General features: G+C 47.0%; 1 protein-coding gene across 46 annotated transcripts in view; it reads left to right on the plus strand.

Annotated features, from left to right (window-relative positions):
• Nucleotides 1-25,370, plus strand: part of CACNA1C (calcium voltage-gated channel subunit alpha1 C) — a 729,498-nt gene that overhangs the window by 481,630 nt on the left and 222,498 nt on the right. For all 46 annotated transcript variants that reach the window (XM_009217701.4, XM_017946457.3, XM_017946456.3 and 43 more), the window contains exon 5: nucleotides 6,182-6,321. In XM_009217701.4, the coding sequence (XP_009215965.2) occupies nucleotides 6,182-6,321 (140 nt within the window). The remainder of the gene's footprint in view (nucleotides 1-6,181; nucleotides 6,322-25,370) is intronic.

Below are 25,370 nucleotides of genomic sequence, written 5' to 3' on the forward strand. Positions count from 1 at the left end.
TGGGTTGACAGGGAGGCAGTACAGTGATGCATCTCTGGCCCGTGCTTCATGCCTCACCTGCAGCCTGTCTGGACCCGGCTTCATCCCTTAGACTCCTCCCCACAACCACAGGGGGCCAGGCTTTTCTGTGGGGTCAGCCCAGATTCCAGTCACATCTCCCTGGGGTCTAGGCCATGAGGCTGATGAAGAGAGGGAGGCATCCAGTTGTGTGCTCCTGTTTCTTTTTTTTTTTTTTCTTTTTGAGACAGAGTCTCGCTCTGTCGCCCAGGCTGGAGTACAGTGGCGGGATCTCAGCTCACTGCAAGCTCCGCCTCCCGGGTTCACGCCATTCTCCTGCCTCAGCCTCCCGAGTAGCTGGGACTACAGGCGCCCGCCACCTCGCCCGGCTAGTTTTTTGTATTTTTTAGTAGAGATGGGGTTTCACCGTGTTAGCCAGGATGGTCTCCATCTCCTGACCTCGTGATCCGCCCGCCTCAGCCTCCCAAAGTGCTGGGATTACAGGCTTGAGTCACCGCGCCCGGCCGTGTGCTCCTGTTTCTAAGCCACAGAGGTTATGACACCAGCAGTGGCCCAGCTTGTGGTTGCACTTGCACTGGGACGTATTTGGAACCTAGTCTCTCTTCTCCTAAGGACTCTTCATCCTGTCTAACTCAGCCCATCCTTGTAACGATCCGCCATCACTGGAGGGTGCTGCTTACCACCTCTCTTCAGCCCGCCTCCTTTTTCTGCTTCCTTTGCAATGTTAAGTAGTAATATTGGGTAGCCCTTTGCTTCCCTGGGTCTCTTGGAAAATATCTGCTCTCCTTGGCCCCTGCTCTGTAGCTGTAGGGAAAGGTTTCTCCTGGCCTCACACAGCTGGGGGAGCCTGACTTGCCCTGGAGAAAGGTGGGCCTGCCTGCCTGCTGCCTGAGTGCCAGGCTGAGAGCCTTGTCTCTGCATTGCTCTTCTGGTGGCACATGACACGGGGCTTTTCTTTCCTTCCTAAAGCAGAGGCCTCTTGGTGGTAGGACTGCTGAATAAACACGGAGGGACTGTGGTGGCCTCAGATTCACCTCCTCCTACCCAGGGACCGTGGAGTCCTCCGTGGATCTCCTGCTCAGGAGGTTCCGTGCTGGCCAGTGAGGCTTTGTTGCCTCCCTAGCAGGGCGGTGGCCCTGCCTTTCCCATTATCTGGGCCTCACGATCATTCTACAGCCTCACGATCCTTTTCTTCTAACAGCCCCACTGCCTGGCTACAGATTTGCCAAACACACCTCCCAGAGCGATCCTTCAGCCAGGCGTCCACGTCAGAGCCCAGCCCTTAGGGACCAGTGGGCACCAAGCCGTGGTTTTGCCTTCGGAACGTCTCATTGAGAAGAAATACACCAGCCACTCCTCCATCCATGTTTGAGTTTTCTACCCTTTCAAAATTAAAAGCGGATACGTAATAAAGAGTCTCAACTTGAGGCAGGAGTTAAGGGCAAGTTGTCTAATCTCCACTCCCTTCGCTGAATCCTATTTTGTGAACATCTTTCATTCCGATAAGCATACTGCTTTCTTGCAGGAAATACTGGGAACAAAATCGGGTTTGCATTTGGGATGTTGTTTGACAAATTTGCAGACGGGTCTTCGTCTCCTCCGGTCTCAGTGATCTGGGCTTCAGTGGAAAGAACATCTCCCTTGTAGAGAAAGAAGCCCACTCCCCCATCCTGGCAACTTCTGCCTGGGATTCAAGGCCTCACCAGCTAACATAGGAAGCTGTCAAATCGCCAGGCTGAGAGACACTGCAGATACGGCCTGGACAGGGTTCTCAAACTTCATTCGGCTGCAGAGCCCGCTGTTGAGAGTCTCATTCAGAGGTCCAATACACAGACCAGATAGAAGGGATAGCCTCTGGACTGGAGGAGCCAGTACCCCAGTCACTCAGCCAGTCAGTGCCTGGAGGCCTCCATGGAGCGTTTCTAGGCCGATCCCCTCATGGCTCAGCCCTGCCTGGCCCTGAACTTCTGCTAATGCATCTGGCTAATCCCCCAGCTGCAGTTTCCCATTTCTAGATCCAGTTACCTGGGGCATAAGTCACTTAAGAGCTCAAGCCTGTTGCTCCTGAGTGAAAGTTGCCCTGGCTCATAGTTCAGACCCGATATGGAGACCCACTCCTAATACCTGGGTGCCCTCCTTGATCCCAGGCCCCACTGCTGAAGAAACACGACCCAGCGTGTAGTGCACTCTGCTGCCAATGAATCCATTGCATCCTCTCTGGGTATAAAGGACAGAAATCGCCCTGCACGCCCTTTCCCCTATTTTTCTCGGTTGCCATGAAAAGCCCAAAATTCTTGAGTCGTCCCTCATCACCCGGACTCCTGTTCCCATGTGGCTCTGTGCATCCTCTGATCTAACCCCCCCTTTCTTACTACCCCACGGAGGAAACCTTCCCACTGTGCCCTCCCATCCCCATAGTCTCTCGCCTGTTCGGGGTCAGTCAACTTTTCTGTAAGAGCCAGATGCTGGTTTTCATCTTTGCAAGCCAAGTCTCTGTTCCAGCTACACCACCCTGCCCAGCAGCAGGACAAGAGCGGTATCTCCATGAGTGGCTGTAACTGAATTCCAACAAAACTTTGCAAAACAGGTGGCCCAGTTCTCAGTTTCCTTTCTGGTCACTTCCAGATTCTCCCAGGAGGGTACAGCTTTCTCTGCTGTCTCTCAGCAGGCGGCCACTTCCTGTCCCAGAAGCCTCCTTCCACTGCACCAGGTTGCCAGGTCTAAGGGGGCCCTGCCAGCTTCTGATTTCTGCTCCACTGCACCCCCTGTCCCTTTTGACATTTGTGTCATCAGATCCTCTATGCCTTACTTCTCTTTACTGCAACCTTCTGCAGACCTTTGAGTCACCCCTCCTTGTGCCTTTAGGACATGGGCTCTTGGCTCACTCTACTTCACTCCAGCACTCACTTCTTCTCTACCTTCCCTGCAGTAGCTTCTTGGTTCCTGGATATCTGCCTTCTGGGGAGCCTGTCTCAGTAGGCCCACTCCCCTGGTTATAGCCAATATCCCTGTCACCACTGATAACACCTCCCTCATAATCCCAAATCTAACATCCTACTGTCTAACCAGCACCACCGTCTTTCCCGTCCCCTCCCTCTCTCACCCTGACTCCCACGATCCCCTCGTCCCACCGCACTCTTCATCCCTGCCACCATGTCCACCCCCCTTCCAGCCAGCGCAGATGCCATGTGCCACTGCTGCACTCACTCAAGGCTTGCATTTATGCTCAGCGTTCTCAGTCTTCTGTCTGTTTATCTTGCACACCTGGAAAAATACCAACCCTAATCAAGTCCAACCAGAGATCTGCTTGGTACCTGGAAAGGGTCAAGAAATCTGCAAAGTTGAGCAGAGTCTCACTTTACACTCATGACCTCCAACCTCAAGGAGGCCCTTGGTGACACCTGAGGGCCCTCCTGCTTTATCCCCACCCCATTCACCCTTCTGCTTTCTGAGATAATTCTTTCAGCACCCTTGCCTCTCTCTTCACACTTCCCATCTCCTTCCCCTTTCGCATTTTCGGCTGATGGCCTTGTTCCCCAGTTCCCTGAGAAAGGTGCAGTCAGAAGGGGAATTTCATATATTCCCACAGCCACGCGTCTGTGCTGCCAATGTGCCTTCTTACTGAACCATGGCACACAGCCCTGCCCCTGCACAGGTGGGCACCCTTCGTGTGCACCCATCCCCTTCTTGCCAATGAAGGAGCTCCGTCCTACCAGCAGCGGTTCTCTCTCACTTCTATCTCATCACATTTTCTGCCTCTGTTAGATGATTCCCATCACATAGAAAAATGCTGTCATGTCTCCCATTCAGAAACAAAACCCTCTTGACTCCACTCCCACTTCTATAACCCCCTTTTTTTCTCTGCTCATTTAGAGCAAAATTTCTCGAAAGAGTTGTCTCTACGGTGGCCACATGTGGCCATTCAGCACTTGAAATGTGGCTAATCTGAATTGCGATAATAATAATCATAAGGATAAAATAGACAGCATATTTCAAAGACTTAGTTACAAAACAAGGAATGACAAATGTCTCCTGAATAATTTTTTATATTTATTACATGTTGAGATGGTAATATTTTGGCTATGTTGGGTGAAATAAAATCTATGATCACTGTTAATTTCACCTGTTTTTACTTTTTTAATGTGGCTCCTAGCAAAGGTAAATTACACATGCAGCTCACACCTGTGGCTTGCCTCATGTTTCTGTTGGCTAGGGCTGTCTATCCTCACGGTGTCCCACTCCCCCCATGCTCTCTTGAACCTATGTCTGCTAGGTGCTTGTCCATGTCGCTCCACCAACACAGATGCCTTCAAGGTCTGGATGGTCTTGATGTTGGTAAACCCAGTGGTCGGTGTCCAGCCGTGTCTCTGCAGCGTGTGACAGCACCGCCTGTTCACTGACCACTTGCTTCGTGGGGCGCTGTTCTTTCCATGTCCCTGCTCTGCAGTCAGTGTCTCTTGTTGCTTTCTCCTCTCTTGACCCCCCAGTGTGGGAGCACTGCAGGGTTGGGTCCTTTCACATCCTCACCTTCTGCGCTGGCCTCCTAGGTAGTCACATATGATTTGACTTTAAATATGAACTATGCAAATACTGCGCTTTTGTCTCCAGCTTGCACCTCCCCACTGACCTCCAGACACAGTAGAACCAACTCAAGACATGCATTCGATGTCCAAGCAACAACTCAAACTTCAAGTTCTCGGCAGAACCCTTGATGTCCATTCAACCATATCTCATCATTCCTGTTGCTCACGCCCAAACTGTTGGAATCTTCTCTGATTCCCCTCTCTTTCTCACACCTCACATCCAGTCCATCAGCCAGTCCCACCAGCTTTATCTTAAGGTAAATCTGGTATCCAACTTTTTCTCACTACCTCCAACACCACCACTCATTCTGAGCCACCAGCGTCTCGCACCTGAGTGACTGCAGCAGCTGGTCTCTGGCCTCGCCCCTGACAGGAGAGTCTCCCACAACAGCAGAATGATTCTTTTAGACCTGTAGTTAGGTCATGTCACTCTCCTGCTCAAAGTCCCCCAGTGGCTTCTGTCTCAGAGAGGATACCAGCACCTGGTGGGATTCCCTATTTCCTCTCTGACTTCCTCTCCCACAGTTCTCCGCTTTCCCTGCCCTGCTCCAGCCACACTGGTCACTGCTGTTCCTCTAAAACACCCTGCTCCTCCCTTGGGCCCCTGGCTCACCTGCTTCCTCTGCCTGGAACAGTCTCCAGATAGTGAAGTGGGTCCCACCCTCACTTCCCATAGGCCTCTGCTCAAGTGTCACCTGCAGGGAGTTCTTTGTGCAGACCTCTCAGGTGGGAAGGGAGGCGGCCCTCACCCTCTCTCTGCAGAGCCCCTCGCTGCCCCTCCTGCTCAGCACTCAGCACTCTAAGCTGCAGTGTCTGTTTACTGATTGCACAGTTTATTGTCTGTCTCCCTGCTAGAATGTAAGTTCCATGAGGGGAAGGGCTTTGTCCGTTTTGCTGTAGCCCCAGTGTCTAGAACAGTGCCCGACACGTCGCAGGTGTTCTTGTTTGTTGGAGGAGTGAATATGCCAGCTCAGACCTACAGTGGCAGGGCCGAAAGCCCTGCATCTCAGTTACATGCACGTGTGGTTTTGCCCCACTTGAGACCTTCTTTAACCACTGAACCGTTCATTCATTTGTACAGCGCCCGCCTCCTGGGCAGCCACCGAGGCCAGCACAAAGGGGATTTCCATGGGCCAGGAACAAGTCAAAGAGAGGGGGTCTCTAGAAGGAAGGAGGTGGGGAAATAGAGCACGTGGTTGCTGGCACTCCTGGGAGGGGTGCTGGGATACCATGGAGAGGGCGGAGGGCTCCTCAAGGAGATGAGGAGTGACGAGAGACATCACCTGCTTCCCACTTTTGTCCAGCGCCTGTCCAGCTCATGCCTTTATGATGGCAGAGGGCCTGCCCCTCAGCTCGCTCAGGCCTCCCTGGGCCATGGTGGCACCCTGGGCATGGCCACCACCCACACTGAGGGGATGTCAGCTTACAACCACCCACAGACTCCATGCATGCCCACAGCGCCCACTCCTGGGCTGGAGACCCCTGCGCAATCTGCTTTTCCGTGCTTCATCCAGAGGTCAGAGCCCAGCTGGGCAAAAAAACCCAGTCCTGACAGTCCTCCTCTCTTTCTTCTCTTCTAGGCTTTTTAGTGCAATTTTAGAACAAGCAACCAAAGCAGACGGGGCGAACGCTCTCGGAGGGAAAGGGGCCGGATTTGACGTGAAAGCGCTGAGGGCCTTCCGCGTGCTGCGCCCCCTGCGGCTGGTGTCCGGAGTCCCAAGTAAGTGAAGCCTGTTCTTGTGTACAGTGTTGTCTCCTCGCCACCTTCTGCTGTCCCTTGCTGAATTGCCAAGAACACTCTGCAAAAGGACCTGATTTCATATAAAGGGAGGGGTTTTTGTTTTTGTTTTAAAATGAGTTCCTTTGAGCTGAAGAACCCAACTCTGATGTAAGTACCTTAAAACACACTGTGGTCCCAGCTCCTGGGGGAGACAGTTCACAGCAGTCACTCAGCCACATGAATACTACACGAAGGAAGTAATCCCATGGCCATCTGAGCCACCCCGGAGGCCCTGGGATGGAGATTTAAATACATTTTTCAGCAGAAGAGCCAGGTGGCTAATCCCCGAGGCTCCAGAGCACTTTAGCCAATGAGGTTATCTCTACTTTCTGTATTTTTCCAAAGAACAATCAGGAAAGCATCAGTGGATGTTCTAAAAGTTCTGTTTTGACCTTTCTCCCAGCCCTCTCCTCCCGTCCTGTCAAATAGAGCAGTCCAGGCCTCAGGAGCCCCACTGGGGACACCACACCTGTCATTGTGAGAAGTGATTTTACCCAAAAAGAGGAAGGTATTCAGCTCTCTGAATCAGGGGAAGGGTTTGGAGAGGTATTGTCTATCCGGATGTCAGTCACATGGACAACACCTCTTCTGCCACTCCTGCAGAAGCCTGGCCCATTATGGATGCACCCCAGGTACTGAACACAGTGGCTTCAGGCGCCCTGGGGAGGTGCCAGCAAACCCCAGCCCAAGGTGCTCCTGGGGGCTCAGTCCACTTTAGGAGAACTCCTCCTACTCTTTCCTCTTCAGTTTGTGGTGTCTGAGAACAATTCTGGACTCATTTGTTTAAATTTTACTTTCAGTTCAGTTCCAGTAGATTTGGTCCATAACTCAAGACATAGGAGACCTCTCAGACTAGGCTAGGACCAGATGAGCTTGGAGATGGGGTGAGGGACAGGAAGACAGATGACCTCCAGATGCACAGCCTCTCCTACCCATGCCATGCACTGAGCACTTGGTTCCCAGTGTGCTGCTGGTTGGTATCTCATGGAGTCAAGAAACCGTGGAAATGTGAGGGGCTTTATATTAACCAGTTATTCATGCACGGAACAGTGAGAAGATCTTGCTCTGACTTTAATTAACTAGCAATAGAGCCAAAACTAGAATCAGGTCTCCTGATTTCTAGACCAGCTCTCTTTCCTACCACACTGCACTGCCTCTTTTAAAGAATTAAGTGGTATATATCTCTTGATTGTCTTGGAATTTTTTTTTTTTTAAGACGGAGTCACGTTCTGTCACCCAGGCTGGAGTGCAGTGGCACGATCTCGGCTCACTGTAACCTCCACCTCCCAGGTTCAAGCGATTCTCCTGCCTCAGCCTCCCGAGTACCTGGTACTACAGGTGCTTGCCACCATGCTCAGCTAAATTTTTTTTTTTTTTTTTTTTTGTATTTTTAGTAGAGACGGGATTTCACCATGTTAGCTAGGATGGTTTCGATCTCCTGACCTCATGATCCGCCTGCCTCAGCCTCCCAAAGTGCTGGAATTACAGGCGTGAGCCACTGTGCCCGGCCGATTGTGTTGGAGTTTTACACATATATCGTGTCTCTTAAACTATACCATAAGCCCCTTGAAACCAAGAACTGTGCCTTCTATTGCCTCTGATTCCCACACAATACCTAGTTCAGTCTCTAAATAAGCAAAGGGAACCTACTGAATAAGCAAAAGCAAGAGTTTGTTTTCTTTGCAGTGGGACTCCCTGGGCAAAGCTTGTGGCCTGTCTTAAGCTCAAAAGGCACACAGAGCTGAGCACACAAGCACAATTAAAGCCAACTTTCTCTACTCAGCCTTGACTGTTTGGGAGTACTTAGGAATAGAAACTACATATATCATGGCCAGGACTCACTTCTTTTTGAAGCCTAAATTATTTGGGTTTTCCTTGTCAATCAGCCATAACTCAATAGCCCAAATCAGGAAGTAGGAAGGGAAGATGACAGTGACTTTGAACATGACTTTAAGGAGCTGATAATGGTACTGCCAGTGTGTCAGTGATAGGAACTAGGAGTTAATTCCAAATGCCAGCCAACCAAGCAAAATGGACACAGCGACCCTTGGCCTGTTATCTACGTACTTATTAGGGGCCTACAATTCTTATTAGGGGTATTAGGGCATATCATAAAGAACAAGCATGGTTCCTTCACTAGATAAATTTGACAGTCTAATAAAAGAGTATATCAGTCAACTTTTGCTGTAGGAATAAACAGTCCCAAACTCTCCATGGCTTACAACCAGCAACTTTTACACCTGGCTCCTGGCACCTGAGGATGGTGGTCAGCTGCAGCTCTACTGCCCGCAGCTGGACTCTGGGCTTGACCTCATTCTGCGTGCCCTTCAATTCCAGAGCCCAGGTCAAAGGAGCCCTCACCTTCGGTGGTAGGCCTTGTAGTTGTCATGGCTGAGAGCAGATGCTCACAAAATGGGGCCTAGAGCCAACCACACCAGCAACTTAAGGCTTATGCTTAAATGTGGCTTCTGTCTTAGCTGTTCACATTCCACTGGCCAAAGCAAGTCCCATGGCCACCCTCAGAGATAACGGGGCCAAGAAGTGTGCTGAACCTTCAGAGAAGCATGGGTGAACGATTGAGAACACATAGCAGCCTACCACAAAGAGACCGAGAAGATGATTGTTATCAACAGCAGTAGCTACAGTAATTGCTCTAGTCCAGAGATGCTTAATTAGAGATGAATATGGTTGAGAGCCTCTCATGCTACAGTGCATTAAAAGGAAGAATTAGATTAGATTGGGTCACTTGGGTTCCACTACAGAGGAAACTTCCCGAGGATGGAGCCCTGTCTCCATCTGTACTTAAGCAAGGTAGATGTGTCTTGCAGTGGTCAGGAAACAGTAACACTCCTAGAAATTCTCTCAAGAGGATGAAGGCCTCAAATGCAAAGCCCTCATGTTACCTGCCGTGCAGTCCAGGAAAATATTTTCGCCATTAGAGATGATGACACTGAGATGGTTTTGCTGTTGTGGGTGCCCTGCAGGTAGCTCCATGCTTATGCGTAGGAGCAACAACCGTGTCTGGTTTCCTGTGGGTCACCAGTAAAATGGTGACTTCCTCAGCTCCTCCAGCCTTCTGCCCTTTCTTGCTGGAATAGTGTCTGTGCAGCTTTTGAAACAGGGAACCATGCAGACCATGGTGGATCCGTGCATTGTACCAGTGTGGTTGGTGTCATCTACAAAGATGTCAGCAGTATCTCCCCCGACTACAAACCTAGACAAATGCCTCCTTCTTCTACTTCTCATAACCATAGGTTATCTCCTTCTGTATTTCAACAAAACTCCTCAAGAGTTGCCTCTACCTGTTGTCTGTGATTCTCGTCCTCCCATTCTCTCTTGAATCCACTCTGATGGGGCTTTCTTTCCCACTGCTGCACCAAAACATCTCCTGTCCAGACCATCAGCGATCACCGTTACTGCACCCAGTGCTCTGTGCTCCAGGACCGTGTTACATGATCTGTTGACAGCTTTGGATACAGCTGATCACTCCTTGTCTTTGAGCCACTATTACCCTTGGCCCTTGGGACACTGTTCTGTTTTTTTTTTTTTTTTTTTTTTTTTTTTGAGATGGAGTCTCACTCTGTTGCCCAGGCTGGAGTGCAGTGGCGCCATCTCGGCTCACTGCAAGCACCTCCTCCTAGGTTCACGCCATTCTCCTGCCTCAACCTCCCTAGTAGCTGGGACTACAGGCACCCGCCACCACGCCCAGCAAATTTTTTTTGTGTGTTTTTAGTAGAGACAAGGTTTCAACATCGTTCGCCAGGATGGTCTCGATCTCCTGACCTCGTGATCCGCCCGCCTCGGCCTCCCAAAGTGCTGGGATTACAGGGCGCCCTGCTCCGGAGCACTGTTCTTTCTTAGCTCTGCCCTTCATGTGCTTGTTTCTTCTTCTTGGAATCCTTTGCTGACCTCTGTCTCATCTTCTCACCCTCTTAACGTTGGGACGCTCCAGGGGTAGATCCTGAGACCTCTCCTGTGTCCATACTCACTCCCTAGTTATCACGTCCAGCCTCCTGGTGTTAAATATAATCTCTGTATCTTCCAATAACCACCAGCTGTGTGTCACCAGCCCAGACCCTTTCTCCAAACCTCAGACTTGTGTCTCTACCTGCTGACTCCATTCCTCTCCTGTCTGAATAGCTAATAAGTATCTTGCACTTAGCAAGACCCATGGCAGAACTCCCAGTCTTCCCAAAGTTTTTCTCAGCTGGGTAAATGCTAGCCTCATCCTTCTAGCTTCTCAGGCCTTATTGGACTTATTTCTTTTTCTCACTCTTTGCATACAATCCATCAGAAAATCCTACAAACTTTACCTTCCAAACATATCAAGAATTTGTCTCTTACCACCTACACACTCGGCTCAGTGCTGGCCGCCCTCGCCTCTGACCTGGATGATGGCGACAGCCTCCTGAAGGAGTCTCTGCCTCAACCCCTATCATGGCCTGGACCTAACACAGCATTCAAACAGCCCTCTGAACAGCCAAGTCGGATCATGTTCCTACCCTGCTCACGACCCTCCAAGGCTTCCATGACTTGCCCAGAGTGAGCGCCAAAGTCCCATAGGCCCTGCAGTCTCACACCTTCTTCCTCCCTGAGCTCACCTCCTTCACCCTCCCCTCCTCTCCTTCCTTACCAGCCCTCCACAGTGACCCCCTTGCTATTCCTCCAACATTCCAAGCTCATCCCACTGTGGGGTGGTGGCCAGCGCTGCTCCTTCTGTCTGAACGCCCTCGACTCAGCTCTCCACAAAGGCCTGTGCACCTCTTCAGCCCCTTCTGATGCCGTCCCCTCACCCCATTCATCCACCCTTCCCTGCTCCATTTCCCCACATCACCTCTCACCATCTGCCATTCTATATGTGTACGTGTTCATTTGCTTATCACCCCTTACCTCATGAGAATGTAACCTATATGAGGCCAACAGTTTTTGTTAGTTGTGTTCACAGCTGTGTCCTCAGCACCAACAATAAAGGTGATAAATATCTGTAGAATGAACAAACGTGGTTGCACAGACGCCCATGGTGGCTGGCATGGCTTTACGTCACAGGCCCTAAGAGTCACCTACTCCACTAAAATGATGTGAGTGCTGCCAGCTTCGTGGATATGTGCCTTTCCGAAGGGTCTTTACTTCTTCCGTCTCGTTTGATCTTCATGACAATTGGGTGATATGAAGAAATGTACACAGGTGATATGTAGATATATAGGGTTTTTCTTACAACAAATAGGTTCGTTGGGCAGTTTTTGACATCTGCAATTCTAGACCAATAGTGTTAGAGGCTCCAAAAGTTGCATTTTTTAAATGCACTAAATGTACTAAATGTCATTGAAATCTTATGATCACAGGTTGTGGAAATAGATGATTGCGAGAGTACAAGTCCGTGAGTCATTTATCAATTTGTTCAACAAAATCGACTGAGTACTTACTTTATGTAAGGTTTTACTAGCCATTATAGCAGATACAGAAGTAAATCAGATGCTAAGTGTGTTCTAGAGAGCTTGAAGTGTAGTAGAAGAAAAAGTATTCATAAAAGTGCTTAGATAGAATAAAACTTGGAGATGCCAAAAAGCAAAGTTTAGGTAAGATGTGCGATGTGATGAATTCTGTGACAAGCATGCATTGGAGACGCCATACTTTGGGGAGCGGGGATGGAGAATTGGGAGAGCCTTCTTGGAGAAGGTAGCATTTGGGAGGGAACTTGAAGGATGAGTGAGGAGAGGCATTCCAGGAAATCACACAAAGGAAGGAGAGTGGCCCTGGCCCTCAAGATGCACACCGTGAGGCTGTAAGGCTAACGGCTTAATTACGCTATGGAGGTGAAAATCAGATTGACCCATCCAATGGAGTTCTGTGTAGTTGAAAGATTTGGCCATTTGGCTTCATAGAGACTCTTCTGCAATAACAGAATCCGTTCCCTCTGCTGTGAGCATCCAGTCTCCCACAGCAGCAGTGCTGTGAAGCATGCATATGACACCAAAGGCTAAGCCATATGGAGGAATCAACGTTATGCAGCGAGATGAACAATAAATAGGGAGAGTTGTGCTGAAATAATTTGCAATGTATATGCAGGGAGTACGTTTGCTTGTGAAGCAGTAAGCAAGGGGTCGTTCCCTCTTTTCCGTTTCATCTCAGATGCCTTCTGGAGAAGAACTTTCAGGAGGGGCTTGATAAGGGGAGAAGACAGATGGAGATGAGAAAGATGTGTAGGGTCTTTGACGAAAACTCACAGCAACCTAGACTTGATCTGATGATGAAGGGAACTGAAAAATCGCCTCTGTGTAAGACCAGCACTAGCCTTGGGAGACACGCTTCACCCATCATGAATGTTTATTGAGCACCCTCTGTGAACCGAGCGCAAAGCTGGGTGCGGGGACAGAGGGCGATAGCGCACTCCCATCAGTCAAAACAGAACACCTGAGCGGTTTTCATAAGGACCATCCAGTTTTCAATCTGGACCTCCCAGTCCAGATTTGATAAGAGAACATCTTTCTAGAGCAGAGAGTCAAAATCATGTAACTCAGCCCCTGAAACTGACGTAGTTTGGAGTTCAGAGAATATCCCTCAGTCAGAGCAGAGGCTCAAGCCCACACTGCTTCACTCTTCATCCTTTGCTTTTTCCACTGCCCGTGTCCTCATCGTCCCAGACTTCCCTTTCATCCTGGTTAATGTGATTTTAACTTAGTCCTAATGGAACGCTTTAAGGACCTTTCGTGGGATACATTTTTCCTAGTATGCGAGTCTTTACAAGATTAGATCTTTCAGGATGTCCCTTTTGTCGGTAAAATGTTGTATCTGGAAGCACAAAGAATAGAAAACAGCTCGCTGTTAAACAGAAGTTTGCTTTCATCCTGAGAGGTGAGAAGGAGCACTGAGGACCATGTGTGGATAGAGGTCAGATGCTTCCATTTTTCCTTGCTCAGGTGAGGACCGTTTCCTGAAAACAGATCAGCACCGGTTAGTAGACGAATGTCGGTGGAGTGGATACCATACAGAAGGCAAGGGAAGGCTTAAGACATGCTGGTTTTGAACATGAGCTCTTGAATGAGACTGCTGGCATCTGCCACGTACTGACTCTGTGGCCTTAGGGAAGTTACTGAGCCTCTCTGTGCCTTCGCTTCCTCCTATGTAAAATGGGAATTGTAATCGAACCTGTTACCTGTTTCATATGCTGCTGGGAAGACTGAATGAGTTAATGCAAAGCGCTTTAATGGTGTCCTGCTTATAGTAAGTGCTCAGTTAAGTGATAGCTGTCACATTCTATTATGTTACATAAGTAGCCTAGAAATAGAGGACAAGATCATTCTCAAGAGACAACAAATATACTTTAAAAGAGAGGGAATATTCAAGAGTTAAATAGCAACTTGAGACCAAAAATCACCAGAGAGGCATGTGTATGATTATTTGACTTGCATAGTGTAGATGATGAAATGGATTGAAGGGGGAGAGTTTACCAGGGACCGTGGCAGTCCAAAAAGTTTTATGAAGGAGGGCATATCGGAGATGAGCCCTGAGGTTTATGTGGAAGAGGCAGGGATGGGGATGGAAGGATGTCTGAGAGTGAAAACCTCATTTGTTTAGGTCACCAATGCGGGCCAGCCTCGGCCAGCACATAGGTGTGGGGTGCCCCAACCCATTACCAAAAAGGAAGTACAGGTAGTGAGAACCAGGAGACAAAAGTCCGCAGTGAGCAGACTGAGCTGGGTCCTGGATGGCATGCCAAGAGGCAGTTTTCTAAACAGCCACTGCTGTTCACTCTCCATACGAAACGTTCAAAAAACCGCACTGCAGAGACAGCTACGTGTCTTGGAAATCTAGAAAAGGAGGTCAGAACTGACCATGGATCTTGAATTCCAGGGAGGTTCACGAACCCACCCTGGCTGGTGGCAGAGCTGGGGTCAGAGCCATACCGAAGCCGCCACTGCTCTCTCCCACCCTGCATCACCTCCATCCCAGAGGCCAGGTCTGGGCCATCCTGCTGTGTCCTGAGCACCCTGCAAGAAGATCCTATGCTGCTTGACACCAAACACTCTTTTTTAAAAAATTGTTACTGAGATGATGAATAATGACTTAAAAATTCCTGCTGCAGAAATTGAAAACTCACCTAAGTGCCAAGTCCCCAGGTGAACCACACTCATCCTGAGATGTAGTTTTCCTCCCAGGATGGGTTCTCCCCGCCTGGGGATTAGTCATTGTGAAACTGGTCGCACTGATTAGCAAGCAGTGCCAGTTAATCAGACCACTGAGGGCATATTAGAGCTACTAAAAGCAACTTTTCTGAGTGTTTTCACACTTTGATGGTTTAAAGACACTCTTGCTGTCCTGTCTGAAATTTGCTGTTGGTAAATTGAGCACAGCAGATTTGCAATCCCATTGTGGCTCCCAGGAAAGCATTTTCTGGCCCAGGTGGTGCCGCATTGTGCAAGAGAGGAGGCCGGGCAGCAGGCATGGTCCCTGCAAACAGCTCCTGAACCTCACCTGCAGTTAAGGACACCTCCCAGCCTGGACTGATAAGAGAACATCTTTCTAGAGCAGATATTCGAAATCATGTAACTCAGCCCCTGAAACTGGTATATCTTGGAGTCCCAGAGAAGATCCCAGAGTCAGGGAAGAGGCTCAAACCACAGTGTTTCACTCTCCAGCCCTTCCTTTTTCCACTGCCTGTGTCCTCATCTTCCCAGACCTCCCTTTAATTCTGGTTGATGTGATTTAACACTGAAATGCCCACAGGACGCTGTTGGTGCAGCTGAGCACAAGCCTGGGTAGGCAGAGGACCCAGCCTCCAGTCCTGCATTCACTCAAACAAGCCTGGGGACCTTGGGCAGGTCTGCCCTCCCTCTGGACTTTGTCCTGCATCGGGGACTTGAAGGGCCTGGACCGGCTGGCCTCTGCATCCCTTTTCTCCTGCCACATGCCCATCCTCCCCACACCAGCCTGTATCCTCACTGCTTGCAGACCTTCGGCCTCTCCACCCCTTGTTCTCACCCCCTCTTATGTCCTTGGACTTGGACCTCGTTCTCCCCTCACTTTCTATTTTGCTTCCTCTTGCTTTTTATCCCCTTTGTCCTTTAGGGGTCTCACAGGCCACATACCCTTAAACAGCATGAGGGGACATTTACAAAGCTGCGTATGAGGACAGGGGCGTGTGCAGGGGGCCACCCCTGAGGCCGTCCCTCATTCTCCTTCACACAGCACTGGAGGCTGCCTGGTCCCCCTGCCTGCCCATCAGAGACGGTCCCTGTAACATCTTCTAAGCCCTTTCCCTCCCACTTCTTTCACTGCCACAGGAAGTACTCAAACCTTGTCCCCTGTATGCATCTCATGGCACTGTTCCTGAATCCGAATGTCTGGGTGGGAAGGGACTAGGCTAGTCCAACCGAGCTTCCATTCTACAGAGAGGAGCTCTGCGGCCGGAGGGTCACATGACTTCCTCAAGGTCACAGAGTGACCCGGTGGCAGGTGGGCAGGACCCTTACTTCCTGCACGGTCTGCAAGGGGACTCTGATGGCGATCGTGAGGGAACCCTCAGGGCTGCTGATCTTTGGTGCCCCCAGGTCTCCCAGCCTCCCCAGGAGGGAGGAAGCCCCCAGAACTGGCTCCCCGCCTTCCCACCCAGGCAGCCTGGGCTTGTGCTCTGCAGACAGAGCAGAGCACCCTGGAGGGCAGCCAGAGACAGCAGGGGGCGGGCGGGGGGGCCTTCACACTGCAGGAGCCTTGCCTCTCAGAAACAGAATTGAGAATGGGGTGGGTCCCACACCCGGCCCCACCCCTTAGCACCTGCCAGGCCCACCCTCTCCCCCGGTGTCTCCTGATCTCCCAATGCAGACAGGCTTTCCCCTTGACCACTGCCTCCCCAGTTAAGCAGCTATCTTCCTGGCCGCCTCCCATGTGCCCCTGAAAGATGCCTGGGCCAGCAGCTCAGGGCTCACTCAGAGTCCCGGCTCTGCTGCGACTTCTCTGTTGCCCTGCCAGGTGCTTTGCCTCAGTTTCTCAATCTACAAAGAGTGAGTGATAGGGGTGCTGTGGATAAAAAGGAGATTCCACCTGGAGAGTCCTACGAGCTCCCAGCATCCGAGACCTCTTGGAGAGGGACACTGTGGGTTGTGAGGATCCACCACACCAGATAGGAAGGCAAGAGGCCCCCCATGCGGCAAAGTGAGCTGACTGACACAGTAAGCACCCTCACAAGTTCCCGCCTCCGCTGTCGTGGAGTTTCACTGAGAGGTTACTGAATATCCACAACAGTATGTGGCTGAACTGAGAACATCCTTATTATTTAGTGTTCTAGATACAGCAGGGTAACAAGTCCTCAGGGCAAAGAATGCATGCAGTCACACAGGAACGTCACGTGTGTGCTAAGGCACACACACCTTCCTCCAGTCACGAACTGGTCTCTTTTTGATTTGAGAACAAAATGTAGGAGGCAGTGAGAAATGTTAGGGTTACCTCCAACTGCAAGCAACATTCAGCATCCGTTCAAGGCCTTCAGACTCAAAGAGCTTGATTAGCTGATGAATCGACCTAATGGTCTAGGAACACAGGGACGTTATCCCTAATTTAGAGATAGGCAAATCCGGGCTATCTTGTTCGGACTGTTTTCCAGTTGGGATAACTCCCTTCAGGACTCGGTTTCTGTTGTTTGGAAGGGAGCACAGCTTCCTGAGCCAAGTGGAATCACGTTACTTCTGGGCTGTAGGGCGCCCTGCCTGGCTCTGGAGATTGAGAGTCGTTCACAGTTTGCCTGTTGCCTTCTTTATATTTCAAGAGTTGTGAGCCCCTTGGGTGGCAGGGCCTGATGGCAAATAGTATTGTTGTCACCTCAGGAATTGTGATGGAGTGGGAGGCACTCCGGCCTGCCGGTGAAAAGACCAGAGATCTAAGTCTGGCCAGCTGTGTGACCTTGTCATTTAACCTCTGAGCCTCAGCTTCCTCATCTGTAAAATGGGAGGGGTACAACTGTATTCGCCCTAGAGTGTTAGCCTTTAAGTGCCTACCCTGCTCACCGTTCGCCATGGCAGTTGCCCTCTAATCATGCGTAATTTTCAGTCAGCTGACTTCTTGAGCACCCCCTTGCATATTAGTGAGTGAGTTAGTTAGGTTTTTTTTTTTTATTTTTAATTTTTGGCTTGGGAACATTTCAGAGCCACCAAGGCTGTTGCCACTTCTGTTGTAGGTACCCCGGTAGACTGTGTGGTATGTGACCCCAAGGATATACAGAATCACATTGGGAGGGGAAAAATATGTTGGGGTGCGTGTGTGTGTGTGTGTGTGTGTGTGTGTATATATATCAGTGTCTGTATATATATGTGTGTGTATATATATATATATAAAATTTTGAGATATGTGTGTGTGTGTATATATATGTGTGTATGTGTGTGTATATATGTGTGTGTATATATATAATTTTGATATATATGTGTGTGTATATATATATCAATGTGTGTATATATATGTGTGTGTGTATATATAATGTTGAGATATATATGTGTGTGTATGTGTATATAAATATGTGTGTGTGTGTATATATATGTGTGTGTGTATATATATAATGTTGAGAGATATATGTGTGTGTGTATGTGTGTGTATATATATAAATATGTGTTTGTGTGTATATGTGTGTGTGTATATATAATTTTGATATATATGTGTGTATATGTCTGTGTGTGTATATATAAAAATGTGTGTATGCATGTGTATATATATGTCTGTGTGTATATATATAATTCTGAAATATATATGTGTACATGTATTATTATTATACTCTCATAATATGTGTGTGTATATATGTGTGTGTGTATATATAATTTTGATATATATGTGTGTGTGTGTATATATATAAATATATGTGTATGTGTGTGTGTATATATATGTGTGTGTGTATATATAATTTTGATATATATGTGTGTGTATGTGTGTATATATATAAATATGTGTATGTGTGTATATATATGTGTGTGTATATATAATTTTGATATATATGTGTGTGTATATATATAAATGTGTGTATGTGTGTATATATATGTGTGTGTGTATATATATAATTTTGATGTGTGTGTATATATATAAATGTGTGTATGCGTGTGTATATATATGTGTGTGTATATATATAATTTTGATATATATGTGTGTGTGTATGTGTGTGTATATATATAAATGTGTGTATGCATGTGTGTATATATGTGTGTGTGTGTATATATATAATTTTGATGTGTGTGTGTGTGTGTGTGTGTGTGTGTGTGTGTCTGTATCTCAACATTAGCCAGGGGAAATGGTTCTGTGTCTGTCACCAAAAGCTCACCAGACACTGTGGTCTGTGGCAGCAGCAGATGATACTGATGATGGCAGAAAGGTCTGCTTCACTCAGACATGCCACCGGTCAGGAGCATGTGTTCAGAGGCTACTATCTGCCAGGCATCGAGCAACACGAGCCACCGGTCTGCCTCTTCATCTGTGCCACATTGTGTTTACACGGGCAGAGGATTAAACAGGAAATGCACTCATATCATAGTGGATGTCAAGCTGTGTGTCAGGGCAGAAAAGAGGAGAATAATCTGGCACAAGTTGTCGACATCTTCCCTCTGAAGCTATGGGTGGTTGGAACAGCATGTCATCAGGTGAGTTTTCAGGGGTGCTTCAAGTTCTAAGCTGGGATAATTCTGAGTATTCTTTTTTTTTTGAAATGGAGTCTGGCTCTGCTCGCCCAGGCTGGAATGCAGTGGCAGGATCTCAGCTACTGCAAGCTCCGCCTCCGGGTTCACCCATGTTCTCCTGCCTCAGCCTCCCGGGTAGCTGGGACTACCAGAAGCCGCCACCTCACCCGGCTAGTTTTTGTATTTTTAGTAGAGGCGGAGGTTTCACCCGTGTTAGCCAGGATGGTCTCGATCTCTGAGCCTCGTGATCCACGCCCGTCTCGGCCTCCCAAAGTGCTGGGGATTGGAAAAGCGAGCCGCAGCCACGGCCTAATTCTGAGTATTCTTAAAATGTACTACTGTTGGAGGATAATGGAAAACCTGAACTCAGAAAAAGCCTTGGGACGTGAGCGCCATCAACTGCATTGAAGAGACATCAAAAAAAGTAGAATGCCTTCTTCAAGCTGTTTACTAGACCATATAGTCCTACTAATCAACACTTGTGCAAAATAGAAATACTTTCTTTAAAAATAATATATGTTTTCACTTAATTTTCCCAGAAATAATGCCTTGATCATATATTTTCCCCAGAAGTTGTTAGACTTATCTTCTATTGTCAACAAGAGCTTTCCTGAATCTCTTGAGATTTAGTGAAAGCGGGTAGATGTAAACTACATTAATTAAATTGCATTTTCCAGTAATACAAAAAAAAAACTTGTAATACCCCTAAAATTTCTCTCAGTATTATCATCCTGTGCTTTGATGATAGAGAATAGCAGTGACCTAAGAATTTCTTTTTTAACGACTAATTCTAGACCTGAAGGTGTCATTGACAGAGTATGACCCGGGGCAAATGCCACTCTTTCAGCTCCCAATACAGTAGCAATCACACAGTCCAGAGGTGGGAGAATAGGTCCTAAAATAAGAGCAGGTATTTGTTAAGCACTCCTCATGAGCCCAGGACCATGGCAGGTGGTATAATCATCACAAGAGGCAGGCAGGCTTCCTAAACTCAGGAAGCTCCATAATGGATTCCTTTTTGTGTCTGAAGACCCCCAAACATGAAATCGCAGCAAAGGTAATGACTGATTAAAAATAATGGCAATAATAAAGGCCACGTAGGCTTCTAAGTGACCCAGGCTTTCTAAATGTTGGAAAGAAAAATGAGGGGGGAATGAAAGGAAGATCCAGTGAGGCCAGCGTCCTGTGAAGTGATCAATACGTAGAATGTGAGCCCCCATGTGTCTTATTATTGGTTGATTCTCTCGTGCTGATTCATGACACTTAGTGGTTAAAAACGCAGATGGTGGAATCCCACTAACTAGGTTCGAATTCCCAGAGCCACCGTTTATTAGCTATGTGCCTCGATTTCCTGATCTGTAAAATGGGGGCTAAAATTACCCCTGCCTGCTTCATGGAGTTGTTGTGAGGATTAAACAAGTAAATGCTTTTAATGCAATAGAATCGTTTGTGTTAAACACACAGGAAGGGTTCAGCAACTATTAGCTGCTAGTACTCTGTGGGTCCAACTCCCTGTCTGTCTACCTCAGGCTCCAAGTTGGACTGATCAGAGAAGGGGACCTTCTATACCTGATTTTTTTTTTTTTTTTTTTGAGACCGAGTGTCACTCTGTCTCCCAGACTGCATTGGCAAGATCTCGGCTCACTGCACCTGCCCCTCCCGGATTCAAGTGATTCTCATGCCTCATATCCCAAGTAGCTGGGATTATAGGCATGTACCTCCACACCTGGCTAATTTTTGTATATTTTGGAAAGACAAGGTTTCACCATGTTGGCCAGGCTGGTCTCGAATTCCTGACCTCAGGTTATCTGCTCTCCTTAGCCTCCCAAAATGCTGGGATTACAGGTGTGAGCCACTGCGCCTGACTTATACGTCATTTTAAAAATGACTTTATTGAAGCAGGATTTATATTCAATAAAATTCACATATTTTAAGTGTACTCTTACAAGCGTAGTAACCTTAACAGCATAGAATTTCACTTACTCAACCCCCTGTCCTGTGTGATTGCTATATGTCTTCTATTTACACATATATCATAAGTTCCACCCAACAATGTTATTATTTTTACTTTAGTCGATTGTCTTTTAAGTCAATTATGGGGAAAAATAAAACATAGTATTTTACATTTACCTACTTATTTACTGTTTCTGGTGCTTCCACTGCACATTCTGTAGATCCAAGTTCCCTTCTGGTATCATTTCCCCTTATCTTGAAGCAACCAATAGCATTTCCATAATGTAGGTCTGCTGCTGGCAAATGAGCTAAGCTTTTGTTTATCTGAACGTGTCTTTTGCCATCCTCTTTTGAAGAATAGTTTTGCTGGTATAGAGTTTTTTCTTTTTTTTTTTTGAGACGGAGTGTCGCTCTGTCGCCCCGGCTGGAGTGCAGTGGCCGGATCTCAGCTCACTGCAAGCTCTGCCTCCCGGGTTTACACCATTCTCCTCCCTCAGCCTCCCGAGTAGCTGGGACTACAGGCGCCCGCCACCGCACCCAGCTAGTTTTTTGTATTTTTTAGCAGAGACGGGGTTTCCCCGTGTTAGCCAGGATCATCTCGATCTCCTGACCTCGTGATCCGCCTGCCTCAGCCTCCCAAAGTGCTGGGATTACAGGCTTGAGCCACCGCGCCTGGCCTGGTATAGAGTTCTTGATTGACAGGTTTGTTTGTTTTTTCTTTTAGAATTTTAAAGATGTTCTATTTTCTCCTGGTTTCCACTATCTCTGATGAGAAGTCATTGATTTTTTTATTTATTCATTTATTATTTTTTTTTCTGAGATGGAGTCTTGCTGTGTTGCCCAGACTGGAGTGCAGTGGCATGATCTCGGCTCACTGCAACCTCCACCTCCCGGGTTCGAGCAATTCTCTGCCTCAGCCTCCCGAGTAACTGGGATTACAGACACCTGCCACCACACCCGGCTAATTTTTGTATTTTTAGTAGAGATGGGGTTTCACCATGTTGGCCAGGCTGGTCTTGAACTCCTGACCTTGTGATCCACCTGCCTTGGCCCCCCAAAGTGCTGGGATTACAGGTGTGAACCTCCATGCCCAACCTGATATTATTATTATTATTATTTCCCTGCATATAATGTTTCTTTCTTTGCTGACTGGTTTAAAATTTTCTCTCTCAGTTTACAGCAGTTTGACTATGATGTGCGTCATTGTTATTTTCATTATATTTGTTCTACTTGGAGTTTTCTGAGCTTCTCAGATACATTCATAAATGAGAAGTTTTCAAGTTCGGGACTTTTTGGGCCATCATTTCTTCAAATATTTTTTTCTACTCCATTCTCACTCTTGTCTTGCTGGGACTCCTATTATACATAGTGTTTGGCCATGTTACAGTATCTCATTGGTCCCTGGGGCTTTGTTCAGTTTTCTTCAGTCTCTTATTCTCTGTGTTCCACAGATTGGTTCATTTCTTTTGATTATTCTTTCAGTTGACTCACGTTTCCTCTAATGTCTCTATCTTCATTAAGCCTATTCGTAATTTTTCATTTTAGTTACTTTTCAATAATGGAATTTCCATTTTGTTCCTTTCTATAGTTCCCATTTATTTGTGGAATTCTCTGTATTTCTGCCTTTAAGATCATATACTCGTATATTTCATTTAATCAGTTTTTCTTCCATCCTTTAAATACATGTATCTATATATGGATACATATGTAGCACTCTCTCTCTATATATATGTGTATATATATACACACATACATATACACACACACACACACACATATATATATATAGCTGTTTTAAAATCATTGTCTGCCAAGTCCAACATCTGAACAATCTCATTTTTTGTTTCCTATTGACTGCTTTTTTCCTTGACTATCACATTTTACATTTCTTTATATATCTAGTGATTTCTTTTCAGTGAATATTAGAATCATGGATAATATGTTGTTGTGACTCTGGATTTTTTCTTATTCATAAAAGTATTGATTCTTCAGCAGACAGTTTAATCACCGGCTGGTCACCATGAACGTGTGTAGGCTTGGTTTTATGCTTGTTGGGGCTGACACATTGAAAGCCCGAACCCCTCGACCTCCAGATTTAATTTTCCCCTCCTGATGTTGTCAGGGCGTTGATTTTGGCTTTGCCAGGATGGATCTAGAGTGGGTCTCACTGTAGAGGAAGGGCCTTAGTCCCAGGAGGTGCCCTCGCAGTGTCAGAGTCATCTGTCCAGGGTGGTAATGAGATGTTAACTAGGTCTCTCCACAATTTCAGGGCCGTAAGTCCGAACTCCTGACACTGCTTTTTCCCCGGCACTGATTAACCTATACCATCTCCTTTCTGCTCTCAACCTTAAAGTAGCTGCTATCTGATATGCCTCACTGGTTTCATCCTATACCTGTGCAACCCAGCCCTAAGCCACGGACACACAGGCAACCCCTACACAAACTTCTAGAGCCCCGTATCTACCTCACTGTCTCTTCCGGATGTCCCACCACAGCCACTTCAGCTTCCCACATTCTGACCTGATTTCTGCCTTCTCCATTCCACGGGGCTGCCGTGGTGTGCTTGAACTGTAGCTCTTTGTGCTGCACTCAGGAAACTGTTCTTAATTATAGTATATTATGAAATATAATGTTACATGTTATATATTACTTCATATGTCACACATTTACTGAGGATTTATTGTGTATAAGGCACGGTAGTAATTGAAAGAAGGAAAGGTACTAGAATCTTGCTTTATTTGGAAAATAACAACTTAGAAAATTTTAGAGCCAGATTGCACTCTGTCATTCAACGTCCACTTTTTAAAGATACTGAAACCTAGACCCAAAAGGCAACATGACTTGTCAAGGTCACACAGTTATGAATAGCAGAAGAGGAAGTAGCCTGGCATTTTCCCCCACTAAAGCCCTCCAAAAATATATTTAAAAAGAAAATCTAAGCATGATGTTTAGAAATTTTTCCTACTATAGAAAATTTGGTTAGTGCCAAAGTCCCTATTGATGTGATAGTGATTTGAGCCAGAATTAGAAAATAAGTAAGTAGGTGGCCCTAAGAGCATTTTGTTTGAGTTACATAGAAAGATTAGCTTATGGTGTAGAGTTAGCGTAAGTTGGCAGCAATGAACAAATTTGGTTCTTTGTTACACCCCATCTCAAGAACATCCAGGGAAAAGAAAGCTGTTGCCTGGGTTTAATGGTATTTGCCAGAAAAAATCATTAGAGAGGCATAATTAGGACTAGTTCAGTAACTCATTCAACTAGATAACTCTGTGGTGAGTATACCTCTCATTTACCACCAAAACCATAGAGATATTTTGAAGTTTTCCCCAAAAGTATACCTTTTTTTACATTTTTAAAGGAAGGAGTGAGGATTTGCAGTGAGTGTGACCAAGCCACCCTTTCCTCCTGTTTGGCCTTATTATCAAGCGTATTGCTTGGCAAACAGCCAGTCCTCAGAAACTTCACTCCAAGAGGCTCTGTCAAGGGTTTGGCAGTAGGAGAATTTGGCAAAGATTTTTCCAGTGCTCTAGAATATATCCTTGTTTTCAAAACCCAGTTGTCTGGTTCAGGGAGTGAGTGTGGCAGGAAAAGCTACAGTTGGATTCCGTAGGTAGTTTCTCCCGTAAGAAGTGCAGGCCAGGCCAGGTGCAGTGGCTCACGCCTGTAATCCCAGCACTTTGGGAGGCCAAGGCGGGCAGATCACTTGAGGCCAGGAGTTCGAGACCAGCCTGGCCAACATGGCAAAACCCCATCTCTACTAAAAATACAAAAGCATAGCCGATGTGGTGGCACACGCCAGTAGTCCTAGTTACTCAGGAGGCTGAGGCAGGAGAATCACTTGAACCCGGGAGGCTCAGGTTGTAGTAACTGAGATCACACCATTGCACTCCAGCCTAGGAAACAACAGCGAAACTCCATCTCAAAAAAAAAAAAAGAAAAGAAGTGCAGGTCACTTTTGCTTTCAGAAATGGTAGCTGAGATGACTCGAATCAACTGTCCTACTGAGGATAATTAGAAATGCTGGACAAAATATTCTAAATCTTCTTTCTGGAACTTGGAAAAGATGCCTGATAGAAACAAATGTGAATCCTCTCTGGAGAAAGATACCATCATCAACATTTTGAAATTATTTTGAAAAGCAGTTTTGTGAAGCTAAGGTTTCATTCATGATACCAAATAACTGGATACACAAAGAGACAAAATAACCTGAGTGAAAATGGAGAGAAACTATAGACCACAGAAATAGACCCACAGGAAATCAAGATATTGGAATTATCAGATATAGACTTGAAAGTAACTGTATTTACCACGATCAGATATATCAAAGACAGGACTGGTAATGTTCCAAAGAACCAGATATGGAAAAGAACCAAATGTAAATTTTGGAAATGA

This window comes from Papio anubis, chromosome 9 (genome assembly GCF_008728515.1).
Source record: "Papio anubis isolate 15944 chromosome 9, Panubis1.0, whole genome shotgun sequence".
Taxonomy (NCBI): domain Eukaryota; kingdom Metazoa; phylum Chordata; class Mammalia; order Primates; family Cercopithecidae; genus Papio; species Papio anubis.